The sequence below is a fragment of the Colossoma macropomum genome, unplaced genomic scaffold (genome assembly GCF_904425465.1).
Source record: "Colossoma macropomum unplaced genomic scaffold, Colossoma_macropomum, whole genome shotgun sequence".
NCBI lineage: Eukaryota > Metazoa > Chordata > Actinopteri > Characiformes > Serrasalmidae > Colossoma > Colossoma macropomum.
Window position 1 is genome coordinate 30545377 of NW_023494788.1, and position 23181 is coordinate 30568557.

General features: G+C 41.5%; 1 protein-coding gene across 1 annotated transcript; it reads left to right on the top strand.

Annotated features, from left to right (window-relative positions):
* Positions 1 to 1123: 1123 nt before the first annotated feature.
* Positions 1124 to 21711, top strand: pcdh12 (protocadherin 12). The gene is made up of 4 exons (XM_036569158.1): positions 1124 to 4648; positions 5913 to 6004; positions 10005 to 10141; positions 19727 to 21711. Exons 1-4 carry the CDS (start codon positions 1763 to 1765, stop codon positions 20080 to 20082), a joined length of 3471 nt encoding a protein of 1156 aa, XP_036425051.1. The 5' UTR covers positions 1124 to 1762; the 3' UTR covers positions 20083 to 21711.
* The last annotated feature ends 1470 nt before the right edge of the window (positions 21712 to 23181 follow it).

Sequence of the window (23181 nt, forward strand, 5' to 3'; positions counted from 1 at the left end):
AAAAGTGCCAAAGGCCCTTCAGCTCTTTTCAGTGTTCACATCCTAAGGCTTTTTATTAACTACAATAACGTGAATTGATTGATAAAAAGGACACTGAGCAAATTGAAAAAAGCATTTTTCCTGGCTGAAAAGATGAAAACTTGTCTCTGACGTCCAATTTGTGCTGAATAAAGTTAGCATCACTTTAGGATTTTGCTTAGTTTTAGATTTCTTAGTTTACTATTGAAATGCTTGGCCAGCAGTTAGGATAGTTTGACACCATAGGATTCCCAGTGGTTGTAAAATGTATTTGATGCTTGCTGTGTAAAGTAATGAGAGAACATTAATAAACATAAACATGAAAATGATGTCAAATAATACAGAATACTATAAAACCTGAGAAATAACATATTAAACTCTAGTTTTGGGCTCGGAGGCCCCTTCAGGTTATAGGAATGAGGAATGGATGTCTAGACCTGTCGACAGGCCTGTGAATGGTCAGGCGTTAAATACTTGGAGCTAAAGCTTTGCCTGTAATTGCCAAGCTTATTTTCTCTTACAGAGCAGACAGCGTAGGTGAGAGGATCCTCCTCAAACAAAAGACATCTCACATTTCTGTGTTTCAGAGTGTGACAGAAACAGCTGACAAACTGTGAGAGTGGCATGTTACAAGTTGCCCATGTGGGTATCAGTGATGGCTATCTCTGTTTGTGATAACAGCAGCAGGTCCAGACAATACATCAGCTCTTGTAGTGGATCAGGGTTTGGGTCAGGCTCTGGTTTCAGTTCTCGGGTGTCCCTCAGGGTTCTACTTTAGGCACAACTGTGATCACTGCTGACAAGAGCCACAGAGTGCTGATCTTAATGTGTTTATTTAGACAAAGGAAAAAAAGGGAGAAAAGGGCAAAGATGCATGAAGAGCTGGAGGCAGCGAGTGAAAGAAGAGGGATCGTATTCCTTTAAAAGCACAGTGCTGTTTTTTTTAACTCCTTTCCAGCTTCCTCAGGGCACGCTTTTTTTTTCTCCTTCAAAGGGGTGGAGTATTTGGTGGCCCACACTCTTCCCTCACTTCATGTGATTGGCCCATGGGCTGCCTCCTTGAATTATCATCCCAGCCCCTAACTTCCACACTTCCACACTTGTGCAAAGTTTGTGGAGCCTGGGAGCTGGAGCTGTGTGTGAGTGAGTAATGCTTTCGGATAGTGCTGGTTGACAGAGGGAGGCTGTTAGATAGCGGCAAACCTTAGCTGGCCAGGATTGTTGATGGAGCTTTACCATGGATAATTCTGTGATTTGTGGTTGATGATTTTTTTTATGTGATTAGATCGTATCAGAAACTGTACTGTGGATACTGATAATCTACTTTAGCTTGGTCTGTTGATCATGAAGTGAATAATTACTTCTATAAATGTATCAAAGAAAAGAAGAACATTTTGTTTTTTACAGTCATTATTTGTTTTTTGAATTAATTTCGTATATCTGAAATTTCAAAATTTCACAAAGCCATCTACTGTTCATTATTGCCATTTTGTACTGTATTTTTTTAAATGCTATAATTAACATTTTATTTGAAGTTCTCTATATACAGTTCCGCCTGTAATGTTAGCTTGAATTGAATTAGTATTTGATTTGTCTTTGTTTTTGTTAAATTTTATGTGCCCGCTTGAAGCGACAGAGAATCAGATATTGTTAGTGGCTTATAGGTACTGAATAGCCGGGTTTTAAATTCATGTTTGGATATTAGAATGTTCTAAGATAGCTAGAACGAAGCTCACACACAGCCATGCTTCGCTTTTGGGTTCTGTTTGTGGCTGTTTTAACTGTGGGCCCATTTTGTGAGGCCCAGTACCTGGACCATGCTCCCCTCATTATCCAGTATCGTGTCTTGGAAGAGCAGCCAGCAGGCACAAGGGTGGGCCGCCTGTTGGACGACCTACGTCAGAGAGGGGAGACTGGGTCACTGGAGGACTTCCGGGTTGTTGAGCATGGCCAGGCCCTGCCATTCTCAGTGGCCACAAGAGATGGGGTGGTGTTAACACTGGGAGAGCTGGACCGGGAGAAGCTATGTCGTGGCGCTGACCACTGTGAACTAGACTTTAGTGTCCTCTATAGGAAAGGTGGAGCTGTGCACTTCCTGCGTGTAAGAGTGGAGGTGATGGATCTGAATGATCACAGTCCTGTCTTCCCCAGCCTAATGCAGGAGGTGGAGATCTCAGAAACAGTGGGACTAAGGACGCGAATTCCACTGGATCGTGCTGTGGATCCGGATGCAGGTCCCAATGGTCTGCAGACCTACTCCCTTTCACCCAACCAGCACTTTGCCCTAGATGTTCGTTCCTCTGGAGGGACCAAACAGGCAGAGTTAGTAGTTATTAAAGAACTGGACAGAGAGACACAAGAGTCCTTTGAGTTAACGCTAGAAGCCTGGGATAAAGGCAGCCCACCCAGGTCTGGTAGCACCAAAGTCAAAGTCATAATCCTAGACTCCAATGACAACAGCCCTGTGTTTGAAGAAAGTACCCCAATAGTGGAGCTTCCAGAGGACACACTGCAAGGCACAGTAGTTATCAACCTTCATGCTACAGACCCTGATCAGGGTGCTAATGGCGAAGTTGAGTATTCACTCAGTAAACATTCACCAGAAGATGTGCAAAGACTTTTTAGTGTTGATCCTCAAACAGGTGCTGTGGTTTTAAAAGGCCCGTTGGACTTTGAAGAGAAAAGATCTTATGAGATAGACATTCAAGCTAAGGATCGGGGGCACAATGCTATCCCATCTCACTGCAAGCTGCAAATCAGACTTCAAGACGTCAATGACAATGCACCCCGGATACACGTTACATGGACACCTCCAGATTCCCCTGTGGCAACCGTGTCAGAAGGAGCATCAAATGAGACCTTCTTGGCTCTTGTGATGGTGTCTGATGCTGATTCTGGACCAAACGGGAAAGTGCGAGCCCATATTCAGGATGGGTCAGGCCCGTTCCGTCTTAAGCAAATCCATGCAGATAACTACATGATCGTTACTAATGGAAGCCTAGATCGGGAGCGACAGATGGAGTACAATCTGACTCTTCTGGCACAAGACAGTGGTGTTCCCTCTCTATCTTGTGTCAGGCATCTGACTGTCCATGTACTGGACGAGAATGACAACGCACCAGTGTTTTCCAAGACTCACTACAAGGGTGTCTTCAAGGAGAATAATGCACCTGGATTCCAAGTCTTGACATTGAAGGCCCATGATGTTGACCTGGATCTCAGTGGAAAGGTGTCATACTCAATTAGAGAGTCGAATGAACTGGGGACACCAACTGCTTCCTTCTCTGTCCACCCAACCAGCGGTGCTGTCATTGTCCAGAAGTCATTAGACTATGAAGAATCGCCCAAATACTCCTTTATTGTGGAGGCAATTGATCATGGCTTCCCTCCATTGACCAGCAGTGCCACTGTGCTTATTGAGGTTGAAGATGTTAATGACAACTATCCTATTATTAAGGAACCACTTCCCAAAAAAGGTATTGCAGTCATTAATGTCCCAGTTAATACAGAAAAGGGAGAAGTTGTGACTGAACTTGGAGACAAAGTGCACAGAAACCTGCATCCACTGAGCAATCGTTCTTCCCACCACAGACCTGAAGGTTTTCTGGCCACAACCATTGTGGCCAGTGATCGTGACTCGGGTCTAAATGGGAAGCTTCAATTCAGAATAATAGACGGGAACCCCTCAGGACTGTTCTGGCTTGATGAAACCACAGGTCAGTTATATGTGAACAGCACCAATGCGACTGAACTGATAGGCAAAGTGTTTAAAGTGGCCATTGCAGTATCAGACATGGGAACACCTGCACTCGTCACACAAACAACAGTGGAGGTGACATTCATCAACCTTCGTGACCACCTTAAGAACTCTTCTCCCGGCCATCAGGGTCAGTTCAGTTTCACGATGCTTTTAGCTATCTGTCTTGGGGGAACCTGCTTGCTATTGCTCTTAACCATTGCTTTGGTTACCACATTCTGTCGCCCAGAAAAACGAGACAACCATGCTTACAACTGTAGAGAAGCTGAGTCTACCTACACCAGTCACCCCCGCAGACCACAGAAACACATCCGCAAAACCGACATACAACTGGTACCCGTCCTAAGGGGTCGTAGAGATGACCCACCTGAAGAAGAGGTCCAGCCACTCTCATCTGGGTCACCTCTACCAGAAGACCCACCCCCACAGGGCCAGCTCAGTCTTTCCCCAACACTTGCTCGTATGGCAAGAAGCCAAGCTTACCCAGATAATGAGAGGATCCTTCAACTAACACAGGGCAAAACGCTCAGGAAACCTGGAAATATAGAGTTAGACTGCCCACATAGCCCTACAACATCCTACAGAACCTTACGCAAGGCCCGGAACCCTTCCTCGTCTTCATCCTCATACTCACAGACCAGCACGCTGAGGCGCCACAAGCCCGAAGAGGTCATCACACCCACTGACTCCTCAGAGACTGTAGCTCATGGATCTTTCACACAAGCTACTCTCCGGAGGCAGAAGAACTCAGAAAGAGTCGGAAGGATAGAGGAGCAAGACCACAGGCAGATACTCAGAAACCTGGTGCGGCTGTCCATGGCTGCCTTCGGAGAGAACTCAATTGAGCTGTCTGCTGCTTCACCTGAAGTTCAGGTAAGATGAATAATTAGGCTTCGGTAATGGTTCGTAAATTTAAAAAGTTAACATTCAGAGACTATTTTTGTGTCAATTTTGTTTCGATTAATTTAGTTTCATGTCTTCCTGACTTAATATAAGTTAAATTTCATGAGAATCTGCTATCTTATGTTTTCCCACTGCTGCTGAGTTACTGGGGGACTGGTCTATATCTATGGCAGCCTGAGGGGACAGCTGACAGATGATGTTGGAATTAAGGCATTGAGGTTATTCAGGCATGTCTCAGTCACAGACTGTAACCCAAACCTCTGATTTGCCTCAGGAGAAAATTATAACAGTCCTCAATAATATCACATGACACACACTTATTGAATGATGGGGGGAAAAAAGCAGATTAAGTCAATGTCTGTCAGCTGAGGGGGATATTCTACTTCACTTCAACCCAGATATGTCTGCATAGTAAGACTTTATTGCTTTGATATGTAGTACATAAACTCTCGGCAGCTGCCGTTGAAAAAAAGCTACTCGACAGTTTTTTATTTCAAAAGGCCAAAAGTGCTGTGCTGGTCAAATAGCGCATCCTCTGGGCCTGGGTCCACCCAGATGCATTTCATGCAATTAGCAGAACAAAAGGACCTGGCATGGGTCTGTGGCCTCACGTGAGCATCGTAGCCAGACAGGAAGAGTGTGGATCCTGTCCCCCCTTATCCATTTTCCCCTCTCTCTTCACCCTCCCTCCCTCGCCGACTTGGCCCACTTGGCAGCTTGACTTAAGGAGAGACTTGGAGACCCAGCGGAGGAAAGGGAGCTGAAATGTCACGGGTTCTCTATCCCCTTGGCTGAGACTGGGTTTCTAAGGTGCATCCTGGAAGGAAGCGGCCTGTAGAAGAATAGGCTCTGCGTAGTAATGGCTTCCCGTTTCCCCCACGTTCGCCCAAGCTCAACTCAGAAACTCTCTCCGCCACCATCAATACTTCTCCTTTCACAATAGTCCGGTGTTTCCTGCCCGTCCTCCATCTTGTGCTGTATCCGCTCCCATAACAAAGACATGTAAATTTTACTCAGGTTTATCAGTGTTAAGTGGCACGAAAGGGCAGTGCGGGATCGTATATGGTATAGCCCAGTTCAGTGGTGGCACATATTATAGCAGTAAATAGATTTACTTGTTGAAAACTAGCTGCCATAATTGTATTATCAATTTACTGACCAGTACATACAGAAAAAAGGCCCAATACAACACAATAAACCACACAATTAACATCGTATTCTTCTAATTCCACAGCAAGTGTCTCAGCTGTTGTCTCTGCTGCATCAGGGCCAGCTTCAGCCTCGACCAAACTTCCGTGGCAACAAATATTCCCACCGAACTGGCCGGTAAGTTCTTTCATTTTCTTTATTAGAGATATTTTTAATGACAATGTTTTGATAATGTTTTGTACACTGTGGAGTTTAAACCTATGTCAGTTAGCAGAGCTCAGAAAAACAAGGATAATCAGTTTATCAAATTAAAATTTAGAAGTTCTCCATTAGTAGCGAACTATCAGCTTCAAAATGGCCACAATCACCCATTTCAGGGGATTTCGCTGGTTTTGTGTACTTGTGTCAGTCTGATCAGGAGCTTTTCAGGCAACTTGCCAATGACTATTGTTTAGCCATATATTAGTGATACTGGTTAACCTGGATTCTGTCACTTTAACCTCAGACAGGATTTCTGACTGAGGTTTCAGCTTCATTTTATAAAACATTTTATAAGGACAGTTAACTTTCTCTGTTAACCCAGGTTTTGATACTCAAGCTATCCGGAAACATCACGCACGTGAAAGCATGATGTTTTTGACAAACAACCGATTGCATACGGAGGAGTGTAATAAGGAACAGCTTTTTTTTTCGGAGTAGGAAGAAAAAAATGTATGCAAATAAATACAAAAAAGTATTTATATCTGTAAAAACAACTGTGACTGCTGCCACAATATTAGTGCTTATTGGAGCAATAATTGCTTCATATTCGTAATATCTGTGCAGTATGATTTGCCTCCTCTGCTAAAAAAGTGAAATTCTTTATGTCATTGGTGCCAAAAATGTCATGAAGAAAATATTGACCATTGGGGTCCACCTCCTCGTCTCTCAGTCCCTGATTGGTCAGAAGCTCGGCCTTGATTGGTCCAAGAGCGGTTTATGATCTGTAATCCTAAACTCAACTTGCTCTGAAGCAGGTTAGATGTGCAGCATAAGTTGCCATGGTGATGCAGCCTGGTAAACAGCGACCCATCCTTGTGAGAGGGTTAGATCGGACTCCAAACCTAATGTTTACAACGTAGAGGACGTCACTCAAAATGAACCTGAATTGAATGTAACTGATATAAAAATAAGAAAAAAGAGCTAATTAACATAAACCAACAGAACCGCTAAGAATGCTGTAAACTTTGCCATCTGTATGGAAGTTGAAGTGACCAGTTTCAGGGAATTCCTGAATTGTGGAACCATCTAAGCGTTGGCCTCTCGATACCACAGTCATCTGTGGCCCAGTGTCTAAGAGAGCATACTTGTCCTCGCTGTCTCTGGGGGGGCAGGACGTGGGCGTCTGTTAGCTGACTTTACAGAACTGGTAATTAGCGTTCTTTTCCAAGCACGCTGTCCAGTGATGTAGCGTTTGCAGCAGGAATGATGTGGTGGTGATTTGCGTGTATCGAAGGAAGCATGTGCTAGCCTCCATCAACCATCCAAAGTCCACCAAACTTAGTTGTACGATGGGGGGAGACCTAGCTAGCGGGTGGGAATTGGCCATGACTAAATTGAGTATAAAGAAAACATCACCAGTGGCACAAACTTAAAAAGGAAGAATTACTGTTAGTAAAACTGTTGGTGATATTTTACATTTTCTTTAATCAATCCAATTTAACTTTGGGGTTTTCAGTGTCATGAAAAGCAGGAACATAAATCGTAGCATTGTAAAAAGCCAATAGAGAGTTCATTGTAACACTTCAGTGCAGTAGGGTCATTCTACAGAAGCGTCCATTTTTGTGTCCCTAGAGTTTACAGATATATTACACTTGAAAAACCTGTTAGGGTTACAATTTATTTATATTTTAAAATAAAACCATAAGTTATTTTAACAGTTACACCTTCTTGAGCCTCAATTTAGCAACATTGGTTTTTAAATCAATCATACAGAATTCCAAGCACCACAGAAGAGCTCGTCCCCACAGTCATGTGTGAAGGGTGAGGCCATACTTTGAAGAAAAAAACATGTTTTCTGCGATTTTAACTACAATAATCTATACATGACTATGAAATATATAAATTAAATGAATAAAGAAAACAAATGCTAAATAAACATTCTAAAATATATAATGAAAGTTGTGGTCCTCAGCAGTCGTGTCACTGGTGTTACCGCATAACAAAAATCTCTTATTTTGAAGTAAAAGTCACACCGATGACATCACTTGACTTCCTTTTACCTGTTTTCTGAGGATCTATGAAGAAAAGCACATGGTGAGTCCACTGTGTCTTTCAGTTATCAGAGATTTTCTCATTTAGCTCATGATTTCATATGAAGCTCTTAGCTGAAGTCACTGGTGTGACCGACTTTATTCTTAGATAATTGTGAAAGAATAGAATACAAATGGATTCAATTCCATATTTTAGTGGATATTCCATGATTGACAACATGTGGTTTGATGTTCTATAGCAGCCATTTTGTAAAATGCATTGTTCATTAAAAATGTCTCTGGCGTTTTCCTTTATTATGTGTAACACCAGTGAGGATCGGTAACACCAGTGACTCCTATGGAGAGATAGAAAAGTGGACGTTTCTGTAGAATGACCCAGTAAAGTTTTCAGCCATTGATTGCAGTCCATATAAAATCCAGAGGTGGGGGGGTGGGGGTGGGGGGTGGTGCAAGGGAGCTATGCAGGTGGTTGGCTAGTAAACAGGAAGTGCCAGTCATCAAGTTCCAGAAAATGGTGTCTCATTGCCCTCAGTGGTCACCATGGCACCAGTGAATTATGGGCAAGGCATGCCAGAGCAGGACCCAGAGTCTACCTCACTCACCTGACAAACATGGCAGTGTCAGTGAGAGATACAGTCACCTTGACATTCATTCTTCAACCATTTTGTGGCTTTAATTTGACTCCGTTCCAGTGGGCTCACATCAGTGTTATCTACGCTGATCTCACATAGATGCAGCAGATTCACTGCAAGGCAGGACGTGAATAAACCAAAGACCACACAATCATAACAAAGAGCCCATATAGTGACTTTTACAAACATGAGAAAGAGACCACTGACAATTTAGAAGGTAAGTGAGTGTAAACTGACTCAGATGAGAACCCTAAAGGACACGCAGATGATTTTAAAGATTAGAGATTACACCGGTGGTTCCAAAACGCACTTCGTCATATTCTTCATAACTTTCATATTTCATAAGCCACATTCTAAAGGTGGGGGTCGTATGAGAGCTGTAACTGTCTTCTTTCCAGTCAAATAGACGGGTGATGTAATTTTAAACCCTTATAATAAAAGAAGCTGAACTCACAAATTTTTTGTCTTCTGAAAGTCGACCCATTTTTCCACAAATCTGGGCTATAAACTATAAACAGATGGCGTCTCTTCAGTGATCTGCTCTGTAAAAACTATTTTTATAAAAAATACAAAGAGCGTCTAAGATTTTTGGCTTTTAGCAGTAAATTGTAAGCATATAGCAATATGTGTATGATCATAAAACACGTTCTGTTCATTTGAGGGGAGCTTTTACAAAAAAGAATAAATAAATTAAATAAAAATTTACATTTATTTCCTGCAGTTACTGAATAATTTGCCTTACGATTTGGTCAGGTAAATTCAGATGGACAAACCAAAATATACCCTGGTCAATGCTAATATCAAAGACTGATAAAGATTGATTGTCATCAGTGTCTGTACAGGGTTACAGATTCATGTTTGAACTGAACTGTATGTAAAGCCCTATCCTTGCTTAGCTTGTGTGTAATGTTAGCTTGAGCATTTGTGTGTGTCATTAACTCTGATCCATGTCGTCACTTGCTGGTTAAGGAACTTTCTTTCTCCTCTGCACTTTCTGTCTAACCCATGTTTAGCTCTGTTCTGTTTATCATACTCTCACAGCAGTTCAGCTTCTCCTGAACTCACTACTGCACAAACATGTTCAGTCTTAGCACGCTGCTAAGCTAACAGATGTCGACAGTCCGTCCCGGCACTGTGCTTCTGCACCGTGCATCGTTTTTGAAACACTTCACTTGAGCTGTTTGTGACTTAAATCTAAATTAATTCATGCTCTCCTTGGTGATTTTAGCAAGACCTGTGTTGTCAAAGCTCATACGTTGCTCTTCTTAACCGTGCTCTTTGGTTGTACTCAAGGTCAGGCATGCAGGACGCTGACTGGCTGAGTACCAAGGACAGTGGGCATGGAGAGAGCGAACCCGGAGATGTGGACTGGGAGGCAGGAAGGGACTCTCCTGTTGACCAGCTACTCGAAGAGGGCCTGAACAATCCTGGTAAGAGAGTTTAACTGTTTTTAGTATAATAACTGCCAGCTTTGTGATCAGAATTATAAATCATCTCCTGACATAAAAACCCTTGAACGCGTGGTCACTTCATACACACTGTTAGCCACATGGCACTCATACTTAACACAAACCGACCACCATCAGAGATGCATTGGAATATGATCACTCAAAGTCCCTTCAGTGATGGTCAGACACTCACATGACCACATAACACCTGTAGTATGAATGCTAGAGTGCTTTGATTGTATTGTACCACACTGTACCCCATTCACACCTGTATTTAATGCAAAAGTTGAAAAACACCTGGTAAAATTCTATATTTTTTTGAAATTCTAGGTAAAAATAAATGAACGCATCCTCTGAACAGAACAAACTTAAATGTGGCACAATTTCTATTTATTTCCTGAATTGAACATATTGGAAAATGTGCCGTAACCTTTGCACAGGCCACATTTTATGGTTTTTTCAATATGTTAGATAGACGAATGAAAAGGTAGTTATGCATCAAAAAGTCCAGACGTGCTCTCTGCAGAATACTTATTTTCACAAATTTATCCGGGGTGCCAAAACTTTTGCATATGACAGTATGATTGGACCATATTAGGAATTTCCAGATCTAAGCAGGTTTTCTCTCTATGAGAAGAATGAATGGTGTTTTTTTAAAGCTGCTACATTTTGTTTTATGTATATTTTTCCTCTGTATTTAATTGGATCCTCTGCATTTTGAGGTCATTTAGCATTCGAATTATAAATATTGCGACATACATGCTACAAGCCAGCTAACACTTCTGCGCACTGAAATAAGGTTGCATGAAAGTAAGTCTGCTATTAAACTCAAGCCACCAGCGAACTACCACATTCGACAAAGCTTACTGATTTTTACCCCTACCCCTTGTTTTCGAGTGTCACCTTGCCCCTTGGAACTGAGATAGAAGAGATAGTGGTTGAAATCCAATCCTACAAAATGGGACCCTCAAATAAAAAGAGCATCACTTCATTAACAGCTACCAGCGCTGCTCTGTAGGCGACCCTGCCAGTCTGCAGTGACAGCAGAGGAGGGTAAAGTTCAGCTCCTCACTGCTGGACTTTAGTTACATTTAGGGCATCATATGCCTTCAAAGAGGGGGGCAATTATTTATTATCGCCCACCCCTAATTCTTCAGTGATATGAAGCTGAAGTCAGATATTCGCCAGCCTCTTGTTCGAATTTTCCCGTTCCACCTTAAAAGGAGCAGCAGTTATATTCTGGCGCTTCAGGTGTCAGAACTGCTGGACTATTTAAGGTGGAATGGGAAAGTTAGCTAGCTACCGAGACTTTAGCATGCTATTAGCGATTTTTTATGCTTGTTATGAAGAAAAGGACCATAATACACTGAAACGACATTAAACTAAGATAATACAGTGGTTATCACAATTTTTTAACTAAGAAAATTCTCACATTTGTGGGTTTCTTTGGTCACTTGTGCAGCTATTTTGCCGGTAGACAATATTATGATAATGTGTTACCATTAGCATGCTATGATGCTGGTTCTTATTTCTAGTCTGAGTCCTCTGCGCTCCTCTTTCCTGTTTTAACACGTCTGTCCCACCATGAGTTCAGGTGTTCCTGCTGGAGCAGGAAAGAAGTGCAGAGGACCTCCAGGGCTGGGATCAAGAACAACTGGCCTCCAGGCCTGGAGCTTTGAGGCCAGTTATTTCAGAGTTATGCTTCATACTGAACCCTATAATTCAAAGAGTTGCCAAAGTTATTTCTAAGAAGGTCAACTCCCAAGAGCACAACAATGAGACTGAAAACCGAGAGCAGTCAGCTTTCAGCCTAATCTCGTTCCCAAACATCCAGACGGAACCGAACCCCACGAAACAAAACGCTTGTTTGGCTTCCACTGTCCTGATAGCATGTGAAGGAATGTCACTGCATAGGAAATATAAGAAAATCATAATGAGCATTAAAGTATTTTGTTGACAGTTACTGTTAGCAAACAACCCAAGGAGGAAATACTGATTCAGTCCAGCTCCATCTGACTGTATGAAAACACTGCGTGGTCTCTTCCTGTTGTTTAGCCTGGCCATTGTTTCGGGTCAAAACGAAAATGACAAATAGTGATGTTCAAGCAACACAGTAGTGCATATCAGTCATGTTGTCCTTATGAAAATTATGGCACTCGCTTTCTGACTTAAGAAGCAGTCATGAAAAAATAGGCCGACTCCAAAAATATAATGTTTTTTACTGATGGTTTTGGTCGGAGAATATTTGATCTCACATTAAATATAAACTAGCTTGGCCTAGTTTTACAGCCTTCAGTGCTGAGTGGAACAATAGCGACTCTGCTCTCAGTACAAGATGGTCTAACTTCAGTGTTTAAAGAAATCAAAGGAAAAGCCAACCTAAAAAGTTACTTTATCTGTTTTTTAAAAGGATTTTTTAAGATCATTAAAAGCGTAATGTTTGGGCTTGGCAGAATTTTTGTAGGCAGAATAGATCATATTTCTAATATTGTAATGGAAGTTAATGTAACAAATTTGAATCCATTTCTATTGGTTCATTGTTCATCATGAAATTTTAACATAGTGTTATGAGTCGCAGAGCTCTTCATATATATGAGTATGTATATATGTATATCCTTTACATTTAATGTAAGTCAATGGAACCAGACTTTTTTCCAAGTAATTTTGGACCATTTAATTTGGTCCATTCATCTTGAAATTTACACGCAATGTAAAGGGCAACAGGCATTTTAAAATCATGTCAAAAATGTTCTTTACTTTCAACGTAAGTTAATGTAAACTTTTAAACTTTTAAAAAGCATTTCTATTGATCCATTCATCTAAAAAATTGTCATCCAATGTAAAGAGCAGCTGCTATTGAAAAAATGGAGATACATAATTTCTTTAGACAGCGAGAATATATATATATATATATATATATTATATATATATATATATATATATATATATATATATATATATCGATACTGTCAGAACAAATCTTGTATCTCCATTTTTGTTGTTTTTCAGCTTTTGACATAATTTGAAAATGCCTGTTTCTCTTTACATTGTGTGTAAATTTCATGATGAATGGACCAAATTAAATGGTCCAAAATTACTTGGAAAAAAGTCTGGTTCCATTGACTTACATTAAAAATAAAGATTTATTTTTCCATTTTGGAGATATGAAATTTTTTTCAGACAACAGATAAAGATTTCCTCTATTAATTCCTTGTAGGAATGCTGTATATTCTAGCCACATTCAACTTCAACTGTATATTATTTCTGTATATGAAAAGCTGTAGGTGCGCTGTTAGTCTTCACCCCCTCACTGTCCCACGTATGGAGCGTTTGTAAATGTAGGTATGGTTTCCTTCCGTGTATTGTTCAGCGTTTCATCACATTCTGACTTCACGGGCCCTCCTTTGTTCTTCCAAATCAAAGACGCCAGGCTTGTTTTCTCCCTTTTTTTTCTTGGTAGACTGGGGGCACCTTCGGGTCAGAGGGGGGATCAGTCCCTTTAGGCTGAGCATGACTGCAGTCCTTTTCAAAGCTGTGTGGTGCTTATAGGTGCTGTGATCTCAGAAAGGTGTGTGTGTGTGGGAGTTGAGTCAGACTTCCTCAGGGCTAAAATCTGTTAGCAGCGTTACTCATGCTGATGAACGGTGACGGTCAGATGTGCTGCTCTTTGGGGAGAGAGTGTTTTTTATTGTGCAGGTGGATTTCTGTGTCCTGCAGGCGAACATTCAGCCTCTATTCACTCCTCATTGCCTTTATTAAGCTCTCACTCATATGTGCTTTAAGGTGGTAATATTACACTGTAGCTTTTGGGACTTCCCTCCTTTTCACACACAAACACACACACACACACACACACACACACACACACAGAGATACACACAGATACACATTTAGACAGACAGACACACACAAGCCCTCAAACATAGACACACATTTATACAGACACAAGTACACACACATTCACACATACACACATTTACATATACACACACACAGTCACACAAGAACACACACACACACACACACAATGTTTATACAAACACAAGCACAGACATACACATACATATATAAGCACACACACATATGTATAGACACACATTTAGACAAATAGACACACACACACAAGCACACAAACATACACTCACGCAGACACACACACACACACACACCTTTGTGCTCCTGTAATTCACCTATATACATACAGGGCGGTGAGCTAAGATGTATGAGAGTATGCCAAGTGTCTGTGTGTCAGTGCACATGTATTTAGCTCCAAATGGGACCAACTGTTGTAAAACTTTACATTGTGTTACATTCTGTTGCTCTTTACATTGTGTGTAAAATTTTTGAAGAATGGCCCAAAAGAAACGGCCCAAAATGTCTTGGAAAAAAATCTGGTTCCACTGATTACATTAAAAGTAAAGTATGTTTTTCCTTCTCCTGTTACCAAAGTTACCATTTTGGAGATACGAGGTTTTCTTATATATATATATATACACACACACATATATATTCCAAGCTGTGTGTGTATATTTAAAACAATTAGATCCTTTATTAGACAGAGCAGTTGAGGATAAAGCTGATCTTTAGCTACAGTGAAAAAGTTCGCCATTAAGCTGCCTTAAAATTTTGAGTTAATTAAACTTCAGTAGTAAGTCAACAGAAATTCAGAATTGATGATTCTTGTTTTACTAACTTCCTGTTTGACATTCCATTAACTCAAACTTTTAAAGCAGCCCAGTAACCACATTTTTAAAGTTAAAACAGCAACAGTGCATGGAAACATCCCATAAAGACAGGAATACAAACACGCGTGAGTGTGTGTTAGCGTGTTTCTGTCTTCAGGACTTTGCTTTGAAATCAGTGAGTCTGTGGTGTCTGTATCTCCCCCGGAGGTGTTTTCTCCTCTTCTCTTTCAAGACTGTATTCCCCTCCCAGCCCTTACAGTCACAGGGTTGACCACACACACCAGTCTGAAACGACAGGACAGGCCAGTGTGTTAGCGTCCCTCACTGCTGCCCACTTCTCAATACATACAGTCACACACTGTTAATGAAAACGTTATATACTGACTTTATAGGAGAAGGAAAACGTTGTTAACTGCATTTGTGGATCTGAATATCAATGTAATGAGATTTTACTCTGAAGAATTTTGATCATTTCTATCATTTAACCTGAAGGTTCAGTTGGTGAGTTAACGCTGGAGTCTGTCTGTGAGCGAGTGCTGAGCAGCTGCTCCTGCAGCGGAGCTTCTGTTGTGGTCTGTGTGGTTGTGGTCAGACTCTGTAGGTGATCTGAGAGGCAGATCTGCTTCTAATCAGGAAATAATTGTTTTCTGAGACATTAATGAGGTCCCCACTGTTTCCCCCTGTAATTAACTATTAACGAGAGAGAGGGGGAGAGAGAAATGGGGCAGAGAGAGAGAGAAAAAATGGGAGAGAGGGAAAAAGAGACAAAGAGAGAGAGAGGAAGTGAGTGAGAGAGATAAAGAAAGAATGAGAGAGAGAATCTTAGAGAGTGAAGGATTGAGAGAGAGGAAGAGAGAGACACAGAGCGAGAGAACGACGGTGAGAGAAAGACATTAATAGGGATAGAGTGACAGAAAGAGAGAGAGACTTAGAGAGAGAATCAGGGAGAGTGAAGGATTGAGAGAAAGGAAGAGAGAAACAAAGAGAGAGAGAGAGAGAAAGGAAGAGAGAAACAAAGAGAGAGAGAGAGAGAGAAAGAGAGAGAGAGAAAGGTAGAGATAGAGAAAGATAGAATGAGAAAGAGAGAAATAGGGATAGAGTGATAGAAAGAGAGAGACAGAGAATGAGAGAGAGAGAGAGAGGGAAAGAAAAAGAAAAAGGGAGATGGAGCAAGAGTAAAAGAGTAGGGAAAAAGAGGAGAGAGAAAGTAATTGAGACATTGAAAAAGGGATGGAGAGGGAGAAAGAGAGAGAGAAAAGGAGTGACAGAAAAGGATAGATAAACTGAAAGAAAGAGAAGAAGAAGAGAAGAGAGAAAGGAAGGTAAAAAGTGATGGAGAGAGGGGGAAACAGGGTGAAGGGAGAGAGGTGGGGGAGAGAAGTGAGAGAGAAAGTAATGAGACAGAGAAAAGAGACAGAGAGAGAAAGTGAGAGAAAGGGACGGGAAGAGAGAGAGAGAGAGAGAGAAAAGGAGTGACAGAGAAGGAAAGAGAAAACTGAGAGAGAGTAGACAGAGAGAAAGTAAGGAGAAAGTGATGGAGAGAGAGGGGGGGGGAAACGGGGGGTGAAGGGAGAGAGAGAAAGAGAGAGAGAGAGAAAGTGAGAGAAAGGGATGGGAAGAGAGAGAGAGAGAGAGAGAAAAGGAGTGACAGAGAAGGAAAGAGAAAACTGAGAGAGAGTAGACAGAGAGAAAGTAAGGAGAAAGTGATGGAGAGAGAGAGAGGGGGGGAAACGGGGGGTGTAGGGAGAGAGAGAAAGAGAGAGAGAGAGAAAGTGAGAGAAAGGGATGGGAAGAGAGAGAGAGAGAGAGAGAGACAGAGTGGAAAAGAAGAGAAGTGAGAGAGAGATCAAAAGAAAAGGATAGAGAAACTAAGAGAGGGAAAAGGAAGAGGAGAGGGAGAAAGTAGAGAGATGGGTGAAGGGGGAGAGAGAGAGAGAGAGAGAGAGAGAGAGAGAGAGAGAGAGAGAGAGAGAGAGAGAGGGAGCTTCGTCTGCTTCACTGATGTGAGGGAACTCAAGTGTTCAGAGGTTGTGAGTGTGTTCACTGATGTGGGCTGTGTGGGTTCTGTTTGATCACAGCCTACCGTGTCTGAACAATCACACACACACACACACACACACACACACACACACACACACACACTACAGTAACTCCTGTGCAGTCCATCCTTTGTTTTTAACCGGCTTTAATCTGGACGGCTACTCCTCTGACGCTGCTCTCATTTCTGAGATCCTTTCATAAAAAGAAAAAGCACAACATGAAAGCCGTGTGTGTGAGGGGCCGAGAGAGAGTCGTGGCAGCTGCCCGGCCCGGCAGCCGGCCGTTTGATGATTCACGTGTGGTTGAAAGCCCCAGGAATCTCACTAGCGTCTCCGCTAACCACTAGCAGCCAGCAGTGGCCTCTTCCTCCCATTGAAAAACAAACACTCCAGGAGCTCAAGTGAAACAAACAGGGAGCTCTGCAGGCTGCGCTACCTTTAATGGGGTTTAGCTCGTGTTTAGCTCATGTAATTGGAAGCCGGTGAGGGATATTTGGGGTTTGTTTGTAAACGCAGACTGGAATGATAGGAGGTAGGATTGGAGACTGTTTGGCTTATAATGCCATTAACATTCCCACATTAGTTAAAGAGCTGTGGGTGAGGGGCTCGTTGTATGTGTTTGTGTGGTGGGTGAAGGGGGCTGGTGGTGATTAGCTTAGTGCAGGTGGGCCGCAAGACTCCATAGGCCATGATCCTCATTAGTAAGGAAACCAGTTAGTGTAGTCCAGATGCTCACAGCCCCACATACGCCCATGTTGCTTCCGCCATCTAAGGTCGAAGCACAGCTGTGTAAAACTCATTCACTTCACACAAGACACTCGTTAGGTTTGGTCAGATCATTTGCTGACTGATTAAAGGGGAATTCCATTGATTCTTCGGAATATCTGCATAATTAAATCATTTGGATGTGGTTTGAAATGCTTCATTCCAGAGAAACTCGCTAAATCAGAGTTGTCCAAAGAATTTAATGCCTCTAAAAGATATGCAACAGAAAGCTATTACATGGAATGATGCATGTTTTATGATCGTTTTAAGAAAACATTTTTGCCTAGAATGTATTTGTTCAAATATGTTCTCAGTAAAGAGGTACATGCAGGTTGTTTTAGGACATAATCATGCCCAAAGAAAACTTATTTTTCAGATTTAACACTGTTTAACCATATAAAAACACACATGTAGGCTCACTGGTCATTTTGGATAGGAAATAAAATGACTATATTTGTTCTTCAAACCGCTCTGAATGACTTTGTTTACATCTCAGTGATTTAATTATTTAGAAAAGTTTAGTTTACTAGTTAGCAAACAGGTTGTCGGATACACATAGCTGGGTAATTCTACAGAAACGTCCACTTTTCTCTCCATAGGAGTCACTGGTGTTACTGATCCTCATTGGTGTTACACATAAGAAAGGTGACACCAGAGACATTTTAATGAAAAGTGCATTTTACAAAACAGAGCATCAAACCACATGTTGTCAATCATGGAATATCCACTAAAATATGTAATTTAATCCATTTGTATGCTATTTTTTCACAATTACCTCAGAATAAAGTCGGTCACACCAGTGACTTCAGCTAAGAGCTTCATATGAAATCATGAGCTAAATGAGAAAATCTCTGATAACTGAAAGACACAGTGGACTCACCATGTGCTTTTCTTCACAGATCCTCAGAAAACAGGTAAAAGGAAGTCACATGATGTCATCAGTGTGATTTTTATTTCAGAATAAGAGTTTTTGTTACGCAGTAACACCAGTGACACGACTCCTGAGGACCACAACTTTCATTATATATTTTATAATTTATAATTTATGATTAATTTATTTGGCATTTGTTTTCTTTATGTCATTTAAATCATATATTTCATAGTCATGTACAGATTATTGCAGTTAAAATTGTAGAAAAACATGTTTTTAACCTCAAAATATGGCCTCACCCTTTACACATGACTGAGGACGAGCTCTTCTGTGGTGCTTGGAATTCTATATGATTGATTTAAAAACCAATATTGCTAAATTGAAGCTCAACAAGGTGTAACTGTTAAAATAACTTATTGTTTTATTTTAAAATATAAATAAATTGCAACAGTAACATGTTTTTCAAGTGTAATATATCTGTAAATGCTAGGAACGACTCAGCTGCTTTATTTTAAATCTCTCAGATCAGGAGAAACTTTTCTTTTTGTTATGTAATCTAAATGCATTTTTGAGGGAACATTTTTTGACTAATTGTGCCAAAAAATGTTTTCCCTCCGACTGCTGCACGCGCTTGTTTGTGTGAAACCTCAAGTGCAGTAAACAGGCGCAGTCTGAGGGAATCAGCGGCCGAAGGAAATGCCTTCCAACTAAATAAAGATAAATGCACTCCTCCTCTCGCCATTTCCTCTCATCCTGTTATTCCTCCATGTGTGCTCGTTTGTTTCAAGGGGAAGAGGATGAATATTTTAGCCATTGTGATTCACAGCTTTAAATAGTTTTCATATACACACACACACGCTTGGGATAAAAGTCTACTCGTCCCACTCTTTTCCAGCACACGTAGGGAAATAATGACACCATTTGGACGGCACGTAGGATCCTGAGCCCTCAGAAAGGAGCGGTAGACCACAGTAAAAACAAGTTTTATGTCTCTGCATTCGTCAGTAAGGAGCCTAAAAAGAGTCAATGGAGTCTAAGGCAACTAACTGTAACTTCGGGATCAGATCTATTACATTTTTTCTCATGGTGGTCTCTGTAAACCAAAGTCCAGAGTCCACCACAAACACACCAAATAAACCTGGTATAATAATAAAAGGGAGCTGAACACCCTTGACCTAAACTTTCTCTCCTGTCCGCTCTTTTCCAGATGATGTTTTCTCAGATTTTCCCGACCCTGCATGGATGGCCCGGCTCTCCCTCCCTCTGACCAGCGACTATCATGAAAACCTTTACGTTCCTGATGGGCTACCGCCTCCAGATTGCCCAAGTTCCACTTTGGGTGGCCTTGACGACTCGACCTCCTTCTCCACCTTTGGGAAGACCCAAGAGACGTCCGGCAGCTTGGGAGGTGAAGCCCTGCTGTCGGAAGTGAGCACGCTCTTCGAAATGCTCCTGACGCAGAAGGCCGATGCCCAGCCACGCACACCAGCTGACGTGCTCTACAGACTTTCCGCGGCCTACCGCCGCTCCTTGGGCATGGATGCGCCATCAGGGGCCAAATGAAAAACAGCATTTGTTTCCAACAGTGCGTCGTGCCACTCTGAGCCCTAACTTACGGTTTAGCAATGAACCCCCAAATCCATTTCTTTGTCTTGTCGACTTTCCCTTCGCCCTCCTGGACTTTGTATTTGTGAATGAACGTGTACCACATATACTCACTGGGGCATAAAAATGGAGTGGACTTATCCTCACTTGGGTGTCGGTTTGCATGCTAGATAGCTCGCTTAACTAAATGAGAGGTCAGCTAGGTTACACTTAGCTAACTAGTGGACTGCTCTGCTATCAGGCTAAGGCAAGCTAACATTAGTATGCTATCATTAGTTAATGTTATGCTAGATAGCTGCATTAACGATGTGAGATAACAGCTAAGTTACTCTTAGCTAACAAGCAGACTGCATTGCTGTTAAGCCAAGGAAAGCCAACATTAATTTTAGCTTCAACAGACTGGTTTACTGAAATGATCAGACATGGCTAACTATCGTTAGCTGAAAGTATAGCTATATCTTGATGGGGGGGGCATATGCGCTGATGGGGGTCACTTTTTGCCACAGGGCAGGACGAATGCATCTTGGGATACTGCACTGCTTGAAATGTGCAGTTTTGGAGTCAAACCAATGATTGGGAAGGTTGCTGTAAAACACTACCCTCTACCATTTTGAGTGTCGAAGTGTCCTTCAGGGGGCCGGGATTCCCTTCAAGGTGGGTCTGGAGGGCAAGTCGAGGGGTACTTTTCCTTTCTGGAATGAGAACGCAGCAAAGAATCAGCACGTTTTTCATATCACCACCTTTTGCCTGGCCTGTCTGGCACAGGCCAATGCCAGCTGAGGCGACACACACTCATGTATTTCATATATGCTGGGATCAACTCTCTCCAACAGAGAGAAACTCTGACAAGGAGACAGAGAGAGAGTGTTTCAGCTTCATGTTGTAACCCAGCAGTTTCATCATTTTGCATTTTGTACAGTGTCTTCATTGGTGCTTTTCTTACAAACTAGTTTATGGGACGTAGCCCAGGATTCTGTAAGGGCTTGCAGAAGGAAACAGCTCTTTGTCGTCTCTTAAGACTAAACACTAACAGAACTGGTCCCGTCTCGAAGGAGGAATGTGTGAAATTTTCTGCCACAATGGACGTCGAGCAGCACCGCTTCCTATGCCGTAGTCAGGCTCTCAGCGAATCCCACTGCCGATGACTATTTCCCACATCTCCTTTGTAAATACTATACTGACTGAAAAGTACAATGTTTAGAGAATTTAAACAGTGTAAACACAGACATAATGCCAGATTTGAAGTATTGTAGATAATGTTCTCTGACTAAACATTGAAAAAAGAAACAAAGGTGATGTTGCTATAGTAATAAGTCAACGTCTATTAAAATTTGTTATTGTTTGTAGTTAGAAAAACAAGAAAAAAAAAATACAAGAAGCACATTCACTTTCCAGATGATGCGTAAGACCTAAACAGGAAAGGTGCCATAAGTTATTGATTCTGAAAGTTAAGATGTAGATTTCTTTTGTTTCAATATGCCTTATTAGGAAATATTTGGTGCTTTTTTATATGTGAACTGACAGCACTTTGTATATACCTTTTTGTATACCGTTTGAATGAAATAAACATTTCTGAAAGGTCTTTTGTTTTAAAACATTGAAAACTGCTGAAAAGGTTAGTGAAAATGCAAATATATAACACGCACAGCTCCGCCACAGAGAAGTGCTGCTTGGACAGGAAACATACACAGCCTGCACTCTACTGGCAGCCATAAGTACTGCAGCTTGAACAACTATGCTGAGCAAAAATACACCAATTAACATTAAAACTACCTCCTTGTTTCTACACTCATTGTCCATTTTATCAGCTCCACTTACTATATAGGTGAACTTTGTAGTTCTACAGTTACAGACTGTAGTCCATCTGTTTCTCTGCATACTTTGTTAGCCCCCCTTTTACCCTGTTCTTAATGGTCAGGACCACCACACCACAGAGCAGATATTATTTGGGTGGTGGATCATTCTCAGCACTGCAGTAACACTGACCTCGTGGTGGTGGTGTGTTTGTGTGTGTTGCATTTGCACAAGTGGCTCAGACACTTTAAACACTATGTCCACTCACTGTCCACTCTATTAGACACTCCTACCTTGTCGGTCCACCTTGTAGATGTAAAGTCAGAGATGATAGCTCAACTGCTGCTGCACAGTTTGTGTTGGTCATCCTCTAGTCCTTCATCAGTGGTCACAGGACGCTGCCCAAAGGACGCTGTTGGCTGGATATTTTTGGTTGGTGGACTATTCTCAGTCCAGCAGTGACACTGAGGTGTTTAAAAACTCCAACAGCACTGCTGTGTCTGATCCACTCAGACCAGCGCAACACACACTAACACACCACCACCACATCAGTGTTACTGCAGTGCTGAGAATGATCCACCACCCAAACAGTACCTGCTCTGTGAGGGTCCATGGGGGTCCTGACCACTGAAGAACAGGGTAAAAGGGGGCTCCCACGAATGCAGAAGAAGAGTCTGTAACTGTAGAACTACAAAGTGAACTTATGTGGTAGGTGGAGCTGATAAAATTGACAACAAGTGTAGATACAAGGAGGTGATTTTTAATGTTATGGCTGATCGGTGTAAAAATGCATGGTAAAAAGACATTTTAGTGTCCTTTACAATAGCCTTGTGCATGTTTCAGATAAATACATAACTAAACATTAATAAAACCTGTATAAAGTGCTTAGAAAACAGTATTTTAGCCTGTCCCAGCCCACTTTACCTTGACATCTAATTAAAATATTTCAAAAATCATATTATGTTTGTATTAGTGTGTTAATCCATTTAAAGTTTCACATTTGAAATGTGTTTTTTCATGGGTCGTCCATTACAGGTTAAGAAAACACACACTGTACAACATTCACACATTCCTGATACCTGAACACATTCACCCCTGTGGAACATGTGGAATATTCCATGACTCACATTTTCAACTCGTTTGAATCATCTGAACTTCCTGAGTGGAAAGAGGTTCATGTTTTCACTACTTTTCTTCAGTGAAATTATAATATTGACTGATAAGATCACTTTATCAACTAATTTATAGATTAAAAGTCTGATT

What these genes read in the sequence shown, in the direction of transcription:
- pcdh12 (XM_036569158.1), top strand. Translation starts at nt 1,763, where the DNA reads ATGCTTCGCTTTTGGGTTCTGTTTGTGGCTGTTTTAACTGTGGGCCCA. An exon ending in TATTCCCACCGAACTGGCCG is followed by an intron (nt 6,005 to 10,004) that starts GTAAGTTCTTTC and finishes GTTGTACTCAAG; the next exon opens with GTCAGGCATGCAGGACGCTG. An exon ending in AGAGGGCCTGAACAATCCTG is followed by an intron (nt 10,142 to 19,726) that starts GTAAGAGAGTTT and finishes GCTCTTTTCCAG; the next exon opens with ATGATGTTTTCTCAGATTTT.